Source organism: Hakea prostrata, chromosome 6, assembly GCF_041222555.1.
Source record: "Hakea prostrata isolate BN-2017 chromosome 6, UWA_Hpros_2, whole genome shotgun sequence".
Lineage (NCBI taxonomy): Eukaryota > Viridiplantae > Streptophyta > Magnoliopsida > Proteales > Proteaceae > Hakea > Hakea prostrata.
The window spans coordinates 136722-160857 of record NC_142605.1 but is presented as its reverse complement, the minus strand read 5'-3'; the positions used below and the strand labels follow the sequence as shown (position 1 = coordinate 160857).

At 38.3% G+C, this 24136-nt stretch overlaps 1 protein-coding gene across 1 annotated transcript in view; it reads right to left on the bottom strand.

Moving 5' to 3' along the window:
• LOC149012063 (SET domain-containing protein) overlaps positions 1-24136 on the bottom strand; it is a 50039-nt gene that overhangs the window by 17765 nt on the left and 8138 nt on the right. Inside the window, exons 3-4 of the mRNA XM_089159479.1 lie at positions 17361-17557; positions 12252-12528 (exon numbers count right to left, since the gene is read on the bottom strand). Of these exons, the coding sequence (XP_089015605.1) occupies positions 12252-12528; positions 17361-17557 (474 nt within the window). The remainder of the gene's footprint in view (positions 1-12251; positions 12529-17360; positions 17558-24136) is intronic.

Here is a 24136-nt window from a genome sequence, read left to right as displayed (position 1 = left end):
ACCTTACTTGGGTAACAAGAAATTTATATGAATAAAAAACTCTAATAGAATTGGACTCCTAGTAGAACTCAACCAATACTCCCCCTCAAGTTGATGCATAGATATTAGTCATGCCCAACTTGCCTACAATAGGAATGAAATCTCCTTCTTCAAACCCTTAGTGAAAACATCTGCCACTTGATCTCCAGACCTCACAAAAGGCATGCAAATAAGCCCTTGTTCCAACTTTCCTTTGACAAAAAACCTGTCAATTTCGATGTGCTTAGTTTGATTATGTTGTATTGGATTATTAGCAATACTAATAGCAGCCTTGTTGTCACAATATAGCATCATAGGATTTGGAACTTGGACTCCAATATCTTGTAGCAACCCTTTCAACCATAGTAGCTCACAAACTCAACAAACCATAGTCTCCCCCTAGTCAAGAAACATTTTCTTAAAGAGTTCCTAGAGGGGGGGTGACCTAGCCTACGATGCCACTGATGAGGTCTGATATTACCGAATGGACCTGATTAGAAAATGTAGTCAAGAGCGAAGTAGAGCCTCCAATCGGCTCAAGCAAATGAAGTCTATTGTCTAGTTTACCACGTCCAATCTCCTTTCCCGTGACCAAATCCTGGAAGACATAGTAAGACGGGGGAAAAATCACTTTACAATTCAAGTCATGTGTAAGACTACTGATAGAGAGAAAGTTAGTAGAGAAAGAGGGAACATGTAAAACTTTAGACAAAGAAAGTGATGGAGAATGTTGAATGGTCCCTTTTCTAGCAATGGAAGAATAGGAACCATCAGCAATTCGAACAACTTTATCCTTTCCAGAAGTGGGAGAATATCGTAAGAAAAAGGAGGATAAACCTGTCATATGATTTGTGGCTCCTGTATCAATGATCCAAGGAGTAGAAACTGCAGAAACTTGGAAGCCCATAAAAGTTTTACCTAAAGTAGCAAGGTAGGAGTTGGTATGGGTAGTAGAGGAAGCAGTGGTAGAGGCTATACCGGTAGTGGAAGACTGCAGAATACGTCGCAGAGTAGCTAACTCCGATGAAAAACCGTCTGCAGAGGGTTTTGTGGAAACTATCTGAAAAATATGAGCTTTCGATTTTCTTCTTCTTTTGTGCTCTTTTTTGCTCAAAATCAGCAAGCTTCCCATGGAGCTTCCAACAATTGACCTTGGTATGATATGGTTTGTGAAAGTGCTCACACTTGACAATCTCCTTAACTGAATCAGATTTAGTGCTAACAGACTATAAGGCTGATTTCTCCACAATAAGAGCATGAAGCATGATTAATCAATGACTTTTCTCACACTGAACAAGAGCATAAGACTGTTCTAGTGTAGGAAAGGGAGAACGACTTAATACTTGAACTCTGATATGATCAAACTCCACATTCAAACCTATCAAGAAGTCATATACCCGAATCTTATCAATGTGCTTCCTATAAGTAGTCACATCATCTGGATTAGTGGGGTGATAATCCCCATAATGGTCCAACTCTTGCCAAAGAGATTGCAACTCAGCATAATATTGGGCCACAATCAGTTCCTTTTGGGTAATCTCACGAAGCTTCTTTTGTAGCTCATAAACTTGTGCATCATTTCCCAACTGTCCATAGGTTTCTGTAATAGCCTTCCAAATTTGGGCTGCAGTATCAAGTAATAGGTATCCATGGGCAATATTTGGATTTATGAAATTCAAAAAGAATGACATAATAAAAGAGTCATTCGAGATCCATTTATCCTCTGAAACCCATGTGGTAGTAGGTTTGATAGTGGTGCCCATAATGTGTCCAACAAGTCCTCTTCCGGCTATAGTCAAGTAAGCAGATATAGACTAGATCAAATAATTTGTTCCATAAAATATTACCAAAAGAGGATGAAGAGTGGGGTAATTTTCGGAGCCAGTGGGAGCAATAGTACCATCGGTAGTTGTCATGTTGAAAAAAACAATTGTCTGCAGTTCTTCAATCTTCACCCTTCAACTGAAACATCGCAGAATTCAATAGCCAAATCACAATTCAAAAAGTGCATGTAAGGAACAGCATGTCTTCTTCTTCTCTTTCTTTTCTCTCGTCTTTTTTTTCCAGTAATTACAAATACAACCCTAAAAATCAGAATTTGTAAATAGGTCCCTGAACTTGTACAAATTTACACTTAAGTCCCTGCAAGTATGTAAATTTGCAAATAAGCCAATAAACTATGCAAATTTACCAATAGACCCTTGATAGAATTCAAATTTACAAAATTAAACCCTCAAACATCAGAATTTGGTTTTTCTGTTTTGTTTGGGCTAATCGAATCGCAGGCTTCAGATGAAGAACCAGAGAGAGAAAAAAAGTTACAGGAGCAGCGGTAGGGCAGAGGAAGGTAAAATGGTTCGAAATAACTCACTGTAGTGCAGCCGCGGAATCAGGAGCAGTGGTAGTGCAGCGGCGGAGTTCTTCTGCTCATCTTCTTTCCTTTTTTTTCTCTGTTCTTGGTCTTTTCTAATCAAACTCACCATATGCAACAGGATTGAAGAATGTAGTGCAGCAGTGGAGTTCTTCTGCTCTTCTTCTTTTTGTTATGTTCTTGGTTTTGTCGAATCGAACTCACCATATGCAACGGTACTGAAGAACAGCCAGAAAAAGAAGGCGGAACTGCCAGAAAGAAAGGGGCAATGGGTTTTCGATGGGTTTGAAGAGCTGCGACAGCTACAGCGAGAGAGAGGCGATGGGTTTTCAAAAATTAGGAGGTAGGTTCGACACTCTTTCTGCGATAGCGACAGCGAGAGAGAGGCGATGGAAGGAGGTAGTTCCGACACTCTTTCTACAACAGCAACAGCGAGAGAGAGGCAATGGGTGTTCAAAAATTAGAAGGAGGTAGGTTCGACACTCCTTTTTTTTCTCTCACTTCCCTAATCGTACTTGGGCTCTAATACCATGTTGTGAAACACAATGTTGGCAAAATGGCTTATTGATCAATGTGATCTCAAGCCCTCTATTTATAATTAAGTGGAAAGTACATTATTACATAAATACCCTTACTTGGGTAACAAGAAATTTATATGAATAAAAAAACTCTAATAAAATTGGACTCCTAGTAGAACTCAACCAACAGTACCAATAGCAGCCAAGAGAGGAGCAAACCAAACACTTTACCAAACGGTGGATCAACAAGAAGATTCCAAAGAATGGAAAAGCTGCTACATGAGGCAGACCACCTCAAGGGGAAATCAAACAGCAAGAAAGCTGGAAGAGGAGCCTAGGGAAGCTAGGATGTTTATCTCTTGTAGGGGAAGCCAATTATGAAAGTAATACAGAGCCTGAAAGCCCTGCTGAACTGGGCTGCACTGAGAGAGGTTGAGAGTATAGAAAGGAGGGAAACACACACTCACCTCCCACTAGATCTGATATTGCGTTTGCAGTAAGCCTTATCAGTCATACATGTATGATCCCTACTATCATCTTGATGCGGTGTATACAATCTTGAGGTACTTGAAGGGAACTTCTGGAAAAGGCGTTCTTATTTCTCCTCATAGTCATCTTCTGATTAAATCCTATGCAAAATTGCAAACGCTGATTGGTCAAGCAATCTAGATAATCAGAGGTGGTCTAGTTCAAGATATTGTACTTACGTTGGTGGTAATCTAGTCACTTAGAGAAGCAAAAAACGAACTATGGGAGCCAGGTCCAGTGCTGAAGCTAGCTTAGAGATGTATCTCAAGGGGTTTATGAATTATTATAGTTGAAAAGACTACTCCAAGATTTGTGTGATAAAACGAACTTTCCTATGCAACCTACTTTGAATCTTTGATACTAGGCCTACAGTTACTCCAGCTCATACTTAGTCCATCGTAATAGGACCAAGCATGTGGACAATGATCGTTACTTCATCAAAGAGAAGACTGAACAAGGCCTTGTCTCCATTTCTTATGTTCCAACAATTCACGTGATATTTCCCAACAGAAATGGTGAAAAGCACAAGTTTACAGTGCTTTTTCAAATTAAAGAGGCAATTTTGTCAAGTTTTGGGTATTAGCATATATACTTAAGCCCTATACTAAGTAGGAAAAGGAAATATAAAACAAATAGAAATAAAACTCTAGACTTATTAGGAAAAATAATCATATTCAAATTAGAAAACCTCAGTCTATGTTTTCAACACTCCCCCTCAAGTTTGAGCATAGATATTTATCATGCCTAACTTGCTCATAATGTAATTGAATATCTTCGTGCTCAAGCTCTTTGTGAGCACATCAGCCCGTTGCTCATTTGAAGTAACAAAGGTGATATGGATCAGCCCAGCCTCAACCTTCTCTTTGATGAAATGTTTGTCAATCTCCACATGCTTCGTCCTATCATCCTGTACTGGGTTATGAGCTATGTTGATTGCTGACTTACTATCTGAGTATAACTGTATAAGAACCTCCAAATCTGTCCCAACCTCTTGAAGCAGCCCTTTAAGCCATAGTACCTCACAAATGCCTTAAGCAATCACCCTAAACTCGGCCTCGGCACTGGACCGCACAACCACAGTCTGTTTCTTGCTTCTCCAAGTCACAAGATTACCTCCCACATATACACAATACCCAAGGTAGACCTCCTATCATCTGGACATCCTACCCAGTCTACATCTATATATGTCTCAATCTTCAAATGTCCATGAGCTGAAATTAAAATTCCTTTTCCTGGAGTAGTCTTCAAGTATCTTAAGATTTGATATACTGCATCCAAATGTGAGAAATAGGAATCATGCATATACTGGCTAACAAGACTTACAGCAAATGTGATGTCAGGTCTAGTGTGAGATAGATAAATCAACTTTCCCACTAATTTTTGATACTTAATCTTGTCAACTGGTTCTCCTTCCTTTGCCTTCAAGTGTAGATTAGGCTCAATAGGAGTCTCAACAGGCTTACATCCTAGCATTCCAGTTTCCTCAAGAAGATCCAATGTATACTTCCCCTAAGATAGATATACACCGCTAGTAGAATATGTCAACTCTAAACCTAGGAAATGTCTTAATTTTCCCATATCTTTGATCTCAAATTCAGTTCCCAAAAAAGTCTTTAATGCTGAAATCTCATCATCACTATTGCCTGTGATCACAATATCATCCACATATACTAAAAGTATAGTAGTGTGGCAACCATCTCTTTTAATAAACAAAGTGTAGTTACATTGCTCTGCTTATAGCCATTAGATATCATTGCCTTATAGAACTTTCCAAACCACGCTCTTAGAGATTGCTTCAACCCATATAAAGTCCTCTTTAACTTGCACACTTTCCTATAAGTCTCTGTAGTAGAATACCCATGTGGTATATCCATATATACCTCTTCTTGGAGTTCTCCATGCAAAAAGGCATTCTTCACATCTAATTGTTGTAAACTCCACCCTTTATTAATTACGCATGAAATAATAGTACGAACTATGTTCATCGGGAACAAGGGCAAATGTCTCCTGGTAGTCAACGCCATAAGTCCGAGTGAAACCTTTGGCCACCAATCTTGCCTTGTACCTTTCAACAGTCCCATCTACCTTGTACTTAATCACAAACACTCATTTGCACCCAACAGTCTGCTTTCCTATGGGCAAAGTCACCAAGTCCCACGTTTTGTTTTTTTCCAGAGCTTGCATTTCCTCATCCATAGCTTCTTTCCAATTTAAGTGAGATAATGCCTCCTGCCAAGTGTTAGGAATAGAAGTAGAGGACAAAGAGGAAATAAAACTTTGAAATTCTAAAGATAGAGACTGATATAAAACATAATTGGAAATAGAATGTTTGGTGCAAGTTCAAGGCTGCTTTCTTAATGTAATTGGTAAGTCCAAAGTAGGATTAGAAGAAGGGTAAAAGACAGACTCACCTGGAGGAACGGATTGTTCAGGGCCAGGAACCAAAGCTTTTGACTGGCTTGGTTTAGAAGGGATCACTTGTTGCTTTTTTTTATAGGTCTTCAGAGGTCTAGTCTTCCCCTGTATATCATCCACCAGTTGTTCCTGTCCGATCATTCCATCTTCCAAAGGAGGATCATCTGCAGGAATCTCAGGAGAAATATCGAGAGGCATCAACACTGGAACCTCTTCAATAAAACTCTCCCCTTGAAGAGGTGTAGAGGGAAAATAAGGAATTTGTTCCAGGAATACAACATCCATAAAGACAAAAAAATGACGAGAACTAGGATGATTACACTTATACCCCTTCCATGAACATGGTGGTTCCAGACAAAGGCAACACATCCAAAAACCTTAGGTGAGACTGTAAAGACTGTTGTTCATGGTGGTTCCAGACAAAGGCAACACATCCAAAAACCTTAGGTGAGACTGTAAAAACTGTTGTCATTAAGAGAACCTCAAAGGGACAGCGTTGATCTAAGACTCGGGAAGGCATTCGATTAATTAGATATGCCGCAATAAGAACGGCTTCACCCCAAAACCGAAGAGGCACATGCATAGAAAACATGAGGGAACATGCTACCTTAAGTAGATGTCTATCCTTGCATTCGGACAACCCTATTTTGAGGTGGAGTGTTGACGCAACTACTTAAGGGTATGATGCCATGGTTTGCTAAGTAGGAAGGGAATGCGCCACCCAAGTACTCAGTTCCGTTATCCGTACAAAGGATTTTAACTGTTGCCCCAAACTGAGTCCTAATCATATTATGAAAATTTTGAAAGCACGAGAAAACGTCACTTTTTTGGTGACGTAAACCCATGTGGCCCTAGTACAACAGTTAATGAAGGTAACAAACCATCTATGACCAGATACAGACACAGTTCGAGAAGGACCACACACATCAGAGTGAATGACTAAAAAAGGAATTTTACTACGATTATCTGAAATAGGGTAAACATGCCTGGTCTGTTTGGCCAAAATACATGTCTCATAATAAAAACCATTCAAATTACACCTTTTAATCAGATCAGGAAATAATTTGGACATAATAGGTAAAGGAATGTGGCCAAGAAAACTATGCCACTATAATAAGGTAAAAAGTGCAAGAGAGGTGGAACTAGAGACCGTAGAAAGAGCTGATGGGGACCCATCCATTAAGTAGAGCCCCCCTTTCTGTCTACCACTACCAATTGTAAGCCCCGTTTCCAAGTCCTGAAACACACAATGAGAAAAAAAGAAAGTTATTTTGCAGTTCATATCACGAGTAAGGCTACTAATAGATAAAAGATTAGCCGAAAACTTAGGAACATGCATGACATTAGATAAGGTAAGAGAAGGTGAACAGATAATAAATCATTTCCTAGAGATAGGGGAGAGAGACCCATCAGCCGTTCGAACATCTTAAGCAATAGGTACAGATGAATAAGTATGAAACAAAGTAGATGAGCTTGTCATATGGTCGGTTGCCCCAGAGTCAATTACCTAGGAGGGATAAGTAAAATTGACATTGTGACAACCAAAATACCTGTGGGAAATTGTGGACCAACACAGGGAACAATGACAGATGCTATACTAGCACTGGAAGTCGGTACTGGAGAAGATGAGTTAAGTCTGGACATCAATTGGCGAAGGTGCTGGAGCTCATCCGAGGAAAGGGATGTTGGAGTACTCAGGGTGTCAGAACTGGCTTGATTTGCAGATGTTTGATTGCTGCCCTTGATTCCATTTATACCTCCTCCACGGGAATTTGTTGGACGTCCATGCAACTTCCAACACTTGTCCTTTGTATGACGCTCTTTTCCACAATACTCACACTTTACTAAAGGGTGAAAATGATCAGAACTAGATTTATTATTGCCATAACCAGCCACCAATGCATATCTATCAGATGTTTGAGTGTGTACCATAGTTGTCCTTCGACTGTCTTCGGTATCTACCATGGCATAGGCTTGAGCTAGAGAAGGGAAAAGCTCTCTAGAAAAGATCTGTGCGCGAATTTGATCAAATTCTATATACAATCTTGCCAAAAAATCATAAACTCTCTGTTTATCTCCCCATTGTTGATAGGCAATAGAATCTCCAGCATTCTTTGGTAAACTTCCTATAGAAATCTAAAGTCTTGTAATATCCCCGAAGACTGTTATAGTATTGAGAAAGAGGAAGGTCATTCTGCTGTAACTAATTGATTTTCCATCTAATTTCAAAGCATTGTGCATCATTGCCAACTCTGGAGTATGTATCTTTAGTAACTTTCCAAATAGTTGCCACATCAGCAAGGAGGAGATAACTCTCTGCTATACTAGATTCAATGGAGTTGATGAGAAAACCCATGACCAAGCATTCATCTATATACCACTTGAAAAGTTGCAAACCAGGTGTGGAAGGTTTCGTAGAAGTCCCATCAAGATGGCCAGTAAGACCATGAGCACCAACAACGAGGGAAACTGAACGAGACCATCTAAGATAATTTGTCCCATTAAGTTTCACAGTGGTTATCTGAAGCGGAGAAAACTCACGATCCTTATGAATGGAAGACATGGGAGACTCTTTAGATGTACCAGATAAAGGAGATATGGGATCAGCCATCATCATAAGGAGAAATTATTCAAATTTACAAATAGCCCACTGAACTTTTTCGAAATTACGAACAAGTCCTTGAAATTGTTAAAAATTGCAAAAAAGTCCTTGGATTTTTTTTCAAAATTACAAAAACGTCCCTGAAATTGTTGGCAATTGCAAACAAAACTCTGAACTTTTTTAGAATTTACGAAAAATTCCCTGAAATTGTTGCAAATTATAGAAAAGTCCCTTAACTTTTTCAAAATTACAAAAAAGTCCTAAAATATTTTCAAAGTTACTCCCACTAATTCACATGAAAAGTATCTCCTCAGGTTACCTCCAATTGGTATATTGTTGAACCAAAATACCCCATGAAAGTTTCCAAGAAACACTGGAGGGACACAACCGGTCCGCTTAAATATCCAGACTCCTTAGACAAAATTTTCCTAGACATGCACTTAATCACCCAATATACATTTCAAATATACCCGAAAAGAAAACAAACATGTGAATAGCGACTTCTAAATTTCTACAGCACCTCCGTAGGATGAAAACAAAACCTTGCTCTAATACCATGTTGTAATGTGAGGAATTGCTCCTTTAAAAGTATATCATTCACAAGACCCCAATAGGGTATTTATAGTTACAACCTAGTTAAGCTCTATACTAAATAGGAAAATGAAATATAAAACAAATAGAAATAAAACTCTAGACTTATTGAGAAAAATAATCATATTCTAATTAGAAAACCTCAGTCTATGTTTTCAACAAATTTTTTGGTAATTGTATGTGTTCCACCGAAAATTGATGAGTCATACTATGAAGTTATAGGAGAGGATAATTGAAACCTATTTGAGACAAGAAACCACTATTATCTGGTTCGGTTTATACCAGGAAGATCTATGATGAAAGACATTTACCTTATTAGGAGAAGGTATATAGTGTAAGAAGGATCTTCATATATGTCTTCATTGGCCTAGAAAAGCCTACAACAGAGTCCCAAAAGAGTTAATTTAGCAAGTATTGGAGTAATTGAATACAGACATAGTTAAGGATATGTACAATGGTTTAGTGACAAGGGTAAGAATGACGGGGAAGGTGGCGAATTCCATATTACAATTAAGTTACGTCAAGAATTAGTCCTAAGCCCTTGTTTATTTGATCTTATCATGGATGATTTAACCAAAGACATTCAAGATGAGGTTTCTTGGTGCATGCTTTTCGTTGGTGATATTGTTTTGGAAGATGAGACACAAGAAGGGGTTATTGCCGAGTTAGAGATATGGCAATCAACTATGGAGTCAAAAGGTTTTAAACTAAGTATAACGAAGATGGAATATTTAGTGTATATTTTAAGTCATGCTCCAACAGAAAGTGAGGTGGTGAAACTTGATGAGAAAGAGATTCCATAATTCGATAATTTCATATACAGAGTTATGGCTGGACCAAGCTCCACTCACTTGTATGACGATGCTAGTCAGGCACAACTTATACTACATATAGAAGACATTGCATCATCATCTTCTATTGTTTACTGTATCTCTTCATTCTTTGCATTTGCCAATATTCAATAAACAAAGAAATTGTTAGAACTATGACTGAGTTTTCCTAATTGGATTAAAATTCCCCTTTAAATTCCCTATTTTAATTGTATTTTATTATCTTATATTTTCTATATTGGTTTCCCATTTTGTGCTAAATTGGTTTCCTAATTAGTCTAAGATTAGTTTATCTACTCATCTTTTGTATTTCTTTTCCTACTTAGAGTAGGGTCTACTCAAATTGTAACTATAAATACCCCCATTGGGCCTTACGAATGAAATATACCTTCTGAGTAATAATTTCCTCAAATTCCAAACATAAATTTGAAATGAAGACTATTTCTAATAGTTCAATCTATTCACCGCCCTCTAGGTTGATTTACACAATGCACATGTAATGAAATGCCTATCAAAAACCTAAAGCGATACTTCAAAATAATCAACTTATTTATCTATCATCCCATCGACCTCCCACTCGTAAGAAATACATCTTTCTTCTGATAAGAAGGATACTGATGTTGATTGCTATAGAGCAGCTACCCATCCCTTTCCCTCAAGCCCTAACCCCACCCCCCAATGTAAACCAAATCCAAGACCACCTAATGAGGGTCTAGGGGGCTTACCAACATCCAACAGCCCTACCAGCAACCTAAGCAATTTTGTCCAAGTGGAGGGGTATTTTGGTGATTTTGCTATTTTTTAGTTGTCTACTTAGGGTTTAGTTGGGTCCAGTATATTTGAGGGACTCTAGATCTACTTTTGCTTTAAAATTTGAGTCATATTTTGCAGGTTATTAAATACTCCTAATTACAATGGGATCCCTAATCTTGTCCTACTCCTTGTGCAAAGGATCCACATCTACTCTCAAAATTCAAATTGGATTCCTGTAGAGTAAGTTATGAAGGTTCCTTGTGAGTTAAAGTCTCAAGAGTTTTAGTTTGATTTGTATTGCAAGTTAGAGTCCAAGATTGATTTCTTTTTTAAGTTGAGTCTTTAGTTCAATTTCTTTCAGTAGGCTATAAATAAGCCTCCAAACCTTGAAAACAGCAAGTTGATTTGATGAATAAAATATAGACTGAGTTGGAGACAAGCTAGAGAGGTCATGTGGCTACTTAGTGATTTTCTGAAATTATAGCATCCTTCTTCAAGGACCCAAGTAAGTTAAACCCCCAACCCTAATCCTTCTTCTTCTCTCACTTCCGCAGCCTTCCCTCCCCACCCCCACCCCCCAAAAAAAAATCGCATATCCTTTTCTTACTTTCCATAATTTTTCTGGAATTATCGGACTTCCATAAAGACCTAAATTTCAAGGTCAAATCTATGGCAATCTAACCGTCAGATCACTTTACAAACATCATTCCCATAATCCTAGTGGCATTTTGCTTTAGTGCAGCGGCCACACATGCAGCCAACGGCTGGACGTGCAGCCGTACTCCCACTTTAATTCTGAACCGTTTAATTCAACGGCTCAGATGTTGGATGGGTGTATGGCTGCCCATCCAGCAGTTGGCTGCACATGCAGCCGCTGCACCCAAGCAAAGCCCATCCCAGTGACCTTCCCTCCCAATTTCAACCCATTAAATTAACCCAACCCTAATTCCTTTGCCGCCCTAAAATCCCAAAACTCTAGAAACCCTAACCATTCTTTCAACCATAACTTTGAAACCGTCCATCCAAAACCTAATTCCTATTAGGATTACCTTCCCCAACTCCAACTTGACCTTTGAATATAACCATAACCCAACTCAAACCCTAAAAACCCTAGGATCTTAGGAAATCCTAATTTTTAAACCCTAGCTTTAACATTCAATTCTGCAAAAAGAAATTCCAGCATAAGTTTAGACTTGGATTTAATAACCCTAGCTGAACCTAAACCTACCCCATTCCCAACCTAGAGCCCTCTTTCCAGCCCTAATTTCATAACCATAGGGTATTACAAACCCTAGAAGACTGCTGATTCTCAAGAAGAGGATCCTGAAGTGGACCTTGATCTAGGGCATTAACTCAGTCAGTCAAACCGTAGACACCCCCCCCCCCCCCACAACCAAAAAAGAAAAAAGAAAGAAAGGAAGGGGAAAAAAAAAGAGCAGTCACAAAGTTATAAGAATAAAACATCTTTCCAGAAAAATATAATTCTTTCATTTCTCAAATCAGCATCAGCAGGAAGATATTTCAATAACAAATCCATATACTTAACATAGAAGTCTGAAAATTTAAAGTAAATAAATTTCAACAAACTCAAGGAAAATATAAATTAAATCAATGACTATGCTAACCTCAGCCCCAGTTTTTACAGCCTTCACAATAATCATTTCTAGAGCCGTAGGATCATCCTCAGGATTTGGAGAGTACTCAACATGGCTATCATTAAGAGAATAATTTCCAGAAAGAACACTTGAAGACATATCCTCTTTAAAGCGATGGTCTTCAGTTGACAGTTTAGTGATGCAACTGTCGACCCCGTCATCCTCAACATCGTTGTCACTGCCAGAGCCAGAATGGGAAGACACAGAAGTGAAGTGAACATCTTCATCTCCTGTCTTGTGATTAAAGCTGTTATTACACAAGGAATTAGGATAAGTAAATGAACCATCCAATCTCTAGATGCACAATGTGCACAAATCACAGCTAGAGTAACTCAAGTAGTAACACTAAGACAAGTGGGGGGGGGGACCTAGAACTTAAGCAACCAGAGTAGGGGTTCTAATGCTAATGCCTACTCATAGACTTTATACGGAGGACATTAGTATCCTTATGAAGCCAACCCTAATCCAAACTAGTATCAATATGAGAGTGAAGCAAGTTTCTTGACTGACTACTTCATAAACCCATCCCCGTCTATTTAGGACCAAGGCTGGCTTTGTGATTCAAACCATAAAGGCTACCCTGGGTTGTCGTTCCTTCATCATGCAAGTGATAACACATGAGTAATGTACATATATACAACCAGGGAATAAATTTCAACCGAAACATGAGAAATTTTGGTCGAAATGCCAGTATATTTTCAAATCAAAATGAAACTGGGCAGATTTTGTTTTGGTACAATGTTTCGACAGAAATTTCACAGGTTTCGACACTCCGAGTTGTTTTTCCTTGGTTTTTGTTGATTTCTATCACATTTTCACCTAATTTCCAAAACTCCTTTGCCTTCAGCACCTCATTTGCTCCTCTTTTGCCTTCAAACACCTCTTAAGCCACAACAGGTACGAGCCATTCCAACAGTTTGGGGCCCAACAGCTATGAGCCATACCTAATTTCCACAACACCCCTTTTGCTTCACATTTATGCCTAAAATGATCTTGTATTGCTTTGAAATTAATATATGTTTAGTCTAGGAGTATGATATGATTATGTGCTGTTAAACTTATTTTTTGATTATTGCTAATTAGTTTTAATTTTTAAATTTTAAAAATTATTTTCTAAATTATGTATTTTTCAAAATACATATGTATACATGAAGGGCGGGCCTAGCGCAATGGTGGAGTCTCTCCATTGTGCGCTGGAAGTCGCGGGTTCAAATCAGCCTCTCTGCAAAAAAAAAAGCAGGGGTAAGGCTGCCTAGAAAGTCCCTTCCCCAGATCCCACAGTGTGGGAGCTTCGGCACTGGGTATGCCCTTTTTACATATGTATACATGATAAATGGGCTTGAACTTAATATATGTGAGACACCATCACTTGATCTAGTTGGTCTCTATATTTTGTTGATTTCTATGTAACCATCCTATCAAACAATTCATGTATGCTGATGATTCTATGCTTAAATGCACTACATTTTGTAATTGTCGAAATCAGTCATTTGTTAATATACTTGAATGATAATTTTTCAGCAGTTTTTTTGGCAAAATACTAGCTCTATTGTGTTTATTATGCTTTAAATAGGTAGGAGGCAAGATTTTCAAATGAAATGAAAGTCATATAAGGCCCGAAACCTAGGGTTGAAATTTCAAAATAAGTACCAAGTTTCAACTGAAATTTCGGTTGAAACCTAAATATTTCAGTTTTCATAGGATGAAACATAGGTTTTGACCAAAATTTGCACCATGTATTCAAAGGTACTATAGGAGCATGATGATAAGAAAACTATTCGATACAATGCAAAGTGATGAGCTAACCAGTCACCACTTCTCTACATTTTAGCTAAGGTTTGAACTTCAAACACAAACTTTGTTTATTTGAATGTATAAATTTTACTACTTATATTAGCATTTCTCTAAATTTTAGCTAAGGTTTGAACTTCAAACACAAACTTTGTTTATTTGAATGTATAAATTTTACTACTTCTATTAGTTAACATATAAGTATCTTAATTCTTTCACCTTGACATAGAATATGATGGTTTCCAATTCAATCTATAGGTTACTTCCTATTTCTTACTTCAAAATTCTACACAATGGCATATGAGAATATTGCATGGCAACAAGGAGTCCGAATGGATGCAAGAAAGACAGGTGTAACTACTGCGATAGAGTCTTGGCAAGAGGTAAAACAATGTTGAAGCAATACTTGGCTGGAGTTTATGCAAATACACCCAAGTGCCACCAATTAATTACCTACGTGCATGAAGCTATAAATACAAAAGTCGACCCAAAGTTGATAAACCAGCCGGAGATCGATGGCGAGCAGGATCAATACATTAACAAAGACAAAATATAAGGCTTTTTTTTTTCTTTCTATTACGTATGGAAGAAGAACATGGAAGGATAAGAAGAAGAAAGGGATATGAAAGAAGAATAAATAGAAAAAAGGGGGTAGAGGATGGGCTATCCCGGTCCTTAGTCCCTCACCCAGAGCTAACTCAGCTGTTGAACATGGATTTTCTCCATAATTGAGGCTACTAGGCCACAAATCAATTTCTCCAAAAGTCTCCCTTTCTATTGCAATGTGAGGCCTATTTAAACCTTTATAATGAATAGAAACTAATAACTTAGCAATACTAACAATAGAATCTTATGGAAACAGAAACTAACTAAAATAAAAAACTACTAGGCTTTATGATTCAGCGACACACATTAGTACTAATATAGGAACTACCAAAATAGAAACTAAACCAAGATCCTAAATTTTCCAAGAATAAAATCTTCATGTAATCTCATTTTGGCCCACAAATCCTCTACGAAACATCTCAATGTGCCAAATAATAGGCTGTCACACTGTTCATGTGAACAGTGCCTCGGCCTCCCTCCTATTGAAGCAATCCAGGTTGACTGGACAAAACTGTGGAGCAAGGGGACCTTCTAGTTGGACCATCTGGTTGTTTTGAGTTGGCATCCAGTGCTGGTTCAAGTTGGTTCTAGCTGGTTCCTTCCTTGGTAAGTTGGTAGGTTCCAAACTGCCCAGGTTGTACATCAGCTGTAGCAGAAAACATATATTATTTGGACTTGGCTAAAGCTTGAGGAAGTAGAGGAGCTGTACGACCTGGTGGAGCTTGTGCTGGCGTTGGTGGAGCAGGAGTTGGAGGAGCTACATAGTGTTTTCAGTCTTGTACTCTTGTGGTGTAACTTATTATTATCTTGTCATGTGAACTTACTCGTATAAACATTGATTATGAACACGTGTGAGGTACAATATAGAATAATTGTTTGAGTTTGTACCATAATGTAATCATATATATTAAGAAAATCATTGTGTACAATAAGTTTTATAAGTTTGCATCTTCACTTCTTCAATGCAGCAATTTCAACCCTAAGGTAGAAATGGATCTTACATTTACACTTGTTTTTTCATCAATCTTACGCCACTAATGTGTTTTAGAAGGCGAGGTTGGACAGCAATTACTAGTTCCAAACAACCCTTAAAAGTAACCAAGATGGAGTTGAAGCAAGACTTGGGGAAAATTTTATCCAACCCTCCAAGATCTTGCCACAAGCTCTTTTTTTAAGCCCAAAATTGTTTTTTCTTTTCTTTAGTTTGCCTTTGAAATTCAAATTCTATCTATATATTTTAATATATAAAATATTAATTTTTTAACTTATACCATTAAATTTTTAAAATTATAGTTATTTATTATATTATATTCAATTATTATTTAATATTAATTTTTTTAATTTATACCATTACATTTTTAAAAATTATAGTTATTTATATATATCATATTCAATTATTATTTAATATTTTAATTTCTTAGTTGAATTGAAATCTCAATTATTCTAATTTAGAATAATCAAATTCTAAATTAGATCTACAAGAGAGATGGCTGGTGGGAGCAAGTTCTCAAACCATGAGTAGGTGGTAGTGTTACTTTGAAGTGCAGCAGATCTCTAGATATGAACGGAGGAGAACTGCTGAATTTGGGATGAGTAGTCATCAAAACTCCGTTCGAAGTAGATCCAAGGAATCGAAGTTGGTTCTTTCTTCGAGATTGCCTCTGGACAAGTTATTGCCAGATCTGATATGTATTGAGGGAACAAAATTTCTTTTTGAGAATCACTACTTACGCTAGCAATTTACAGATCTTTTCAGCTAGCTATCGCAAATGAGAATCAAAAAATAGGATTGCATCGAGCCCTTAGGGAGCTAAGTCAACATCAAGCTTCTGTGACTTAAATGCAGAGATTGCCACTGCAAATCCCAGCTGCCCATCAACAATTACCTTTAAGGAATCTGAAGGCTAGTCACCGATAACAGGTGCCATGAACATAAGTTTTTGAAGGACTACACCATCTTGAAGCTTGCTTCCTTCTCCCCCAATCCAATGCCAATTATGGCCTGGTAACTGACCAACTGTTTGTTACTGTAAACAGGCGACTCGTGAGGCCTGATCACATTAATGGCTAGGAATGGTGCAGGCTTCAAATTTAAGGTGCCCAACTGAAACTGACCATCACCAACCAGTTGACAACCCTAGATATTGTGTATATACAATAGAAGTGGTGACCTTATTGTGACATGAATAAAGCAATCAATGGCCTCACTTTTTAGCATCCTTTGGATAATGAATCTATTTCTTACATGAGGCTGATAAATGTGTTCCTTTAAATAACAAACATATTATACAAGGTCAGTCCAATATTCAATTTTTATTGTCAGAAAAATTTAATATTTGGACCAACTAGTGAAAGATTCTGGAACTTGGAATCTTTGGATAATTATAAACCATTTAGACCTAGCAGTCAATGGTCCAACCACTGTTACTGCCTGTTCTATTCTATGAAAAAACCACATTTTGATAAAACTTAGTAATACCAATGAGCAATAAGCCAATGAAGAAACAAGAAAATATTGCAGATGCCCATATTCCAACTTAAAAATATATCCCAACTGAGTCAACTGACAGCAGGCCACCTGATTAGAAACAAATGGCCTTAGTAACTCAAAACATTCTAAATAAAGCATTCACCTCTAAGTAATTTTAAGAGTTAAACCAACAAATAGAAGATATTACTCACAGATCTGCCACAGGCACCATTCCAACTCCATGATAGTCATCTATCTCAAAGGATCGAGAAGCAATAAGGCTTCTTGCAGCAAAATATTGCTCCACACCAAAACAATTTGGGTCAAATGCAAATGGCCCATTAACTATAAGAGGCAGAATACACTCTTTCCAATCCCCATAAAAGAGAGTCTTGTCTTCCTTTACCGTCTGCCTAGAAAGTAGAGGTTCACCAAAATAAAGCTCAACAGAAGAATAATCTAATATCGAACCTATTGCAAAAGCAACAAATATCAACACTATTAAGCCACAGAAATAATTTCAATGCAGAATTCCATCTAATATTATTCAATCAGTTGAACTACAAATGCAACAATTAAAGCCAACTATTTGTTTGTTAAATCCAGATAGTAATTGCACAAAACTAATATAGGTGACCAGAAATTCAAGTTGTAAAGCTCAACCAAGAAGAAGAAAAAAACAGAACTTGTCAAAGCACTTGATTAAGTAACAAGCACAATCCAGCTTAGGAAATCAAGGAACCAAGCAGAAAATAATAACATCAAAACCTAAAAGCAATGGCATCACCAAATGCAGCTTAGGAAATCAAGACATCAAGCAGAAAATAATACATCAGCACTTAAAAGCAATGACACCACCAATTGTTCTATAATTTGCCAAAATTTACATTGAAGGAGAGGTTTGTGACCAGTCTACATCGGTGTAGCCTCAATTTGCAATTGATTTTGAGGAGAAAAAAGAACACCTTTTTTGAGAAGAATACCTCAAGATTCTATATGCTGCCTCCAGATTATCTGAGTGAAGATCATGCATATGCTAGCAGGCCCAGGCAAATATCTCAAGCTTGTACTATTATGGAATGGCAACATCAAGTATACATCACTACTCCCATGCACATGCAGCGCAAGATCCATTTCACATGGAACTCACATGGTATTGCATTCAAAGCAGCATCAATAGAGAAGAAATGCCGGAACAACTCTTCCGATGCACTTCCTAGGAGTTAGTCACCTGACCTCGTTGCTCTAGAACAATGTTGATTGTAGAATAATGGCTTATGACATTTTGGTCACTAGCCCCTCTTTATTATTTACAATGAGCTGGAGAACTTCCAAAGGAGGTACAAGGACAGAAATACCCCTTAGGACAAAAGTATCATTGTACCCATATAATAACATTATGTAATGACTATAAGGCTACCACCTGAAGACAACATAAATAAATACTCATGGGTATGCTTCTCACTACACAGGATCATAAGAAAGTTGAACTTATTTGCATAAGGAGAATTTAGGAGGAAATACATTGAAACCATGACGGAAATTCAATTCTAGGGTTAGGGTTTCTAAGAAGATCTCCATAGAATTTGGGATTTGCTCAAAATCTTCCAGTAATTTTCATGGAAAGTTTTCAAGAACCACGGGTGATTTTAACACTATTACAGGTTGGCAGGATCAAATCTAAAATTCTATGGGAAGGCCTTTGGGAGAAAAGGGAAAGTTCAGAGTTTTAACAAAATTTCTACGGGTAGGGTAATTGGAAGGGAAGGTAAATTAGATTATTTAAATCCCCATGGGATGTAAAACCAAAAAAAGAAACACACCCCTCCCCCAAGGTAAAGGCCAAAAATATGGATTTGTTCTTCCTCTGCTTTCTTTTCTTCTTTTCTTCTTTTCTTCTTTTCTTCTTTTCTTCTTTTCTTCTTTTCTTCTTTTCTTCTTTTCTTCTTTTCTTCTTTTCTTCTTTTCTTCTTTTCTTCTTTTCTTCTTTTCTTCTCTCTTCTGTCTTTTCTTTTCTTCTGTCTTTTCTTTTCTTCTTTCTCCTCCTTTCTTTTTTTTTTTTTTCTTTCTATTATTCTTTCTTTTTCCTTTTTCTGTATTTATTTCTGCTTGTCTGATTTCCACCAGAAACAAGGAGCAGAATGGAGAGGGGAGTTTTAGGGGAAATCTCAGGGAGTGGGCAGGTTGAGGAAAGGGATTAGCAGGGTCACAGGGAGAGGGGAGGGTGCCTAAAGGTGTTAAAGTGCAAGGGGAGGGGGTTTCTAGGGCCTGCAGGGGTCTGGGTGTGATTGTTCTGCTATGCATAGAACAAGGGATGGGGCAGGGGTACCTTGCGAGTTGGAGAGAGGATGAGGGAAGGGCTGGGGTCTTGCTGGGACTGAAGGGGAAGGGAGAGAGAGAGGGTGCGATGGGGTGGGGTGGGTTTCCTTGGCCTGCGCAAGAACGGAAAGGGGTAGGGAGGTGGTGCAAGGATCTGGTGTGGAATTCTGTACTTACTTGGGTAAGGCTGTAGATCTTGTAGAGGGCAGCTTGACTGCTTGAAGCTTGCTGGAATGAAGAAATAAGGCTGCATTTTGATGATAAGTTGCTTGATTTTGAACAAAATCTTACTCAACCATGGCCCCCTCAACTTAGGAAACCATGATCCTCAAACTCAATGACTTTATTCAATCAAGAATGAAGAATGTTGGATTCTACTAGGAGTTAAATCAGAGTTTGTATAGGAGTTAAACTAAAGTTAGTATTCATGTAAAATTCTTTTCCTTGTAATAGTGTACTTTCCACTTAATTATAAACAGAGGGCTTGAGATCATTGATCTACAAGCCATTCTACCAATATCATGTTTCTCAACATGGTATCACAGCCTAAATTCGATTAGGGAAGTGAAAAAAAAAGGCGGAGTGTCGAACCTACCTCCTAGCCTCTCTCTCTCTCTCGCTGTCACTGTCGCAAAAAGACCATCGAAGACCCATTGAAACTTTCTGGCAGTTCTTCAAACCCATTGGCATCACCATCGCCATATATCTGCTTCCATTGCTATCGCCATCAACATCGCTCTTTCTTCGAACTCTCTTTGCACAAAACCCCTAATGGTATCGACAACGCAGCCCCTTCCCTTGCTGGCTTCAATTTTTTTTTAGCTCTTTACGCTTCTAAAATCAAAGCTCGAGGCGGAAAACCTATTATGATCTCGATTCTGGATCTTTCCCAGCCATCTTTGTACCAAACCTAGTCTCCATCTTCTCCGTCTCCGTTGTCAATTCCTTTTCAGACTGGTCGGTGGCAAGTGGCGACTAAAATTCTTCAGAACTCAAGAACCAGGGATTGAAATTCCGTTGTCAGCTACACTTCTTTTCCATCGATTGCAACAGCGGCAGCGTGACCATCTCCGTTCATCCAGCAGCACAAAGGGAACTCTAGAAGAGGAAGTTCAAAGAATCGCAGGTAAACCTCGATGCTTCTGAAGTCCTAACCCTATTAAACCCATAGCATGGAGTAGACTAGGTCAAACCATCCATCCTTTGGCCGAATCATATTTGGTATATATTTGGTTGTCTCTGGTTCAATTGGTTTATTGATATTTCAAGGGTTGGTTGGTTCAATTGGTTTATTGATATTTCAAGGGTTGGTTTATTTGTAATTTCTTTCATAGTTTAGGAAAAGAAGAAAAAAAGAGAGAGGGGTATTTATAAGTTTTTTTTTGTGGTTTGGCTATTGCATTCTGCGACATTTCAGTTACTTTGAAGGGAGAAGACTAAAGAACTGCAGACAATTCTTTCAACATGGCAACCACCGATGGTACTACTGCTTCCATTGGATCTGAACATTACTCCACTCTTCATCCTCTTTCGGTAAGATTTGACGGCACAAATTATTTGATCTGGTCTCGATCTGCTTACCTAACTATTGCTGGAAGAGGACTAGTTGGACACATTATGGGCACCACTATCAAACCTACTACCGCAGGTGTTTTACAGGATAAATGGATTTCAAATGACTCTCTTGTTATGTCATTCCTTTTGAATTCCATGCATCCAAATATTGCCCGGGGTTACCTATTACTAAATACTGCAGCCCAAATCTGGAAGGCTACTACTGAAACCTATGGATAGTTAGGGAATGATGCACAGGTTTATGAACTACGAAAGAAGCTTCATGAGACTACCCAAAAGGAACTGACTGTGGCCCAATATTATGCTGAGTTGCACTCTCGTTGGCAGGAATTGGATCATTATGGGGATTATCACCCCACTAATCCAGATGATGTGACTACTTAAAGGAAGCACATTGATAAGATTCGGGTATATGACTTCTTAGCAGGTTTGAATGTGGAGTATGATCAGATCAGAGTGCAAGTATTAAGTCATTCTCCCTTTCCTACACTAGAACAGTCATATGCACTTGTTCAATGTGAGGAAAATCGTCGATTAACCATGTTTCATGCTCCTATTGTGGAGAAATCAGCCTTACAGTCTGTTAGCACTAAATCCGTTTCAACTAAGGAGATTGTCAAGTGTGAACACTGTCACAAACCATATCATACCAAGGTCAATTGTTGGAAGCTCCATGGGAAGCCTGCTAATTTTGAGCAAAAAAGAGCACAAAAAAGAGGAAAGCCGAAAGCTCATATTTTTGAGACAATTTCTACAACACCCTCTACAGATGTTGGTCTTTCCCAGGAAGAGTTAGCTACTCTGTGACATATTCTGCAGTCTTCTACTGCCGGTACAGCCTCTACCACTGCTTCCTCAACTAACCAAACCAACTCCTACCTTGCTACTTCAGGTAAAACTTTTACAGGCTTCCAAGTTTTTTCAGTTTCTACTCCTTAGATTATTGATACAGGAGCCACAGATCATATGACAGGTTTATCCTCTCTTTTTTTACAATATTCTCCAACTTCTGGAAAGGATAAAGTTCGAATTGTTGATGGTTCCTATTCTTCCATTGCTGGAAAAGGGACCATTCAACATTCTCCATCACTTTCTTTATCTAAAGTTTTATATGTTCCCTCTTTCTCTACTAACTTACTCTCTATCAGTAGTCTTACACATGACTTGAATTGTAAAGTGACATTTTTCCCATCTTATTGTGCCTTCCAGGATCTGGTCACGGGGAAGGAGATTGGACGTGGTAAACTAGACAATGGACTTTATTTGCTCAAGCCGATTGAAGGATCTACTTCTGCTCTGACTACATCTTCTAATCAGGTCCATTCGGTAATATCAGACCTTCATCAATGGCACCATAGGCTAGGTCACCCCCCTCTAGGAACTCTTAAGAAAATATTTCTTGATTTAGTTTCTTCTTATAATAAGGATGATTTTTTTTATGAAGCCTGCATTTTTACAAAGCAGACTCGTTCTACTTATTTACCTTCTCTTTATAATAGAAAAACTATTCATTTTATGCTAATTCATATTGATGTGTGGGGTCCCTACCGACGTGTGTCTATTACTGGCCATAGGTACTTTGTTACTTTTATTGATTGTCACTCTCATTCTACATGGATTTATCTTTTAAAACAAAAAAAAATGAGGTTTTCTGATGTTTTCGTGATTTTCATAATATGATTAAAACTCAGTTCAATGCCACTGTGAAGATCCTTTGTAATGACAATGGCACAGAGTATATTGATGGTGAATTTTAAAGATATCACTCTGACTCTGGCATAATACACCAAACCAGTTGCGTTGATACGGCAGCCCAAAATGGGGTTGCCGAAAGGAAGAATCGGCATCTCTTAGAGATAGCCCGTTCCAATATGATTGCTATAAATGTACCTGACCAATACTGGAGTGATGCTATACTCACTGCTTCTTACCTTATGAATAGGATGCCTAGTAGGATACTTGGTTTTAAATGTCCTAATGAGATTCTTCAGGGAGCCTCTTCTTTTGTTATTCCTCCAAAGGTTTTTGAATGCGTTTGTTATGCCAAAATCACAGCCCACCAGAGTAAGTTGGCTCCCCGCGGCCTACACTGCATATTTTTGGGGTATTCTGCTACTCAGAAAGGGTACAAATGTTATCATCCTCCTTCCAGGAAAACCATTGTATCCATGGATATAATTTTTAATGAGTCTTGCCCTTACCATACACCTCTCCAGGGGGAGAGTCCTAAAGGAGAGGTGTTCTTTCCGACTCTAGATCTTCCTATCACACACCAACACAACTTAAGAATCCCAGAAGAGTTTCCTGACCAGGGGGAGACTTCGGCCAGTATACCTGAGGACTCTAATCCTCCCCCTCGTTTTCTGAACCATGTAAAGAACCTAGCCAGGGGGAGACCACTCCTGTGAGACACTATTGGGGTCTTTCAAAACCAGATTGAACAAAATAAGGAGGTGCAGACTTATTAGAGGAAGAATTACAACCGACTAAAGCAGGTGGAGAAAGGTGATACGTTACCACTTCAGTCTCTTGCTCCAAAATCAGATTCTACTGTTCCCCTTAAGGTATCTTCTTCTGATCTTCCTATTGCTATTAGAAAAGGGGTCAGATCTTGTACTCAACATCCCATAGCTAAATATGTTTCTTATAACTCTTTATCTGACTCCTACAGTGCTTTTATATCCTCTCTGTCATCTGTATCTGTTCCTAAAAGTTGGCAGGAAGCTTATGTTGATAAGAGATGGAAGGCAACTATGGTAGAGGAAATGCAGGCAATGAAGAAAAATGACACTTGGAGTTGGTTACACTTCCTCCAGGAAAAAAACCAGTGGGCTGAAAATGGGTATTTGTGGTTAAACAAAATATAGATGGATCAGTCAACAAGTTAAAAGCTAGACTAATTGCAAAGGGGTTTACCCAGACCTATGGGATTGATTATCAGGAGACTTTTGCCCCTGTTGCGAAACTAAACACTGTCAAAGTTCTGCTATCTGTAGCTGTGAACAAAGACTGGAACTTGCACCAACTAAACGTAAAGAATGCCTTCTTACATGGGGAGTTAGCAGAAGAAGCCTATATGAAAATCCCACATGGT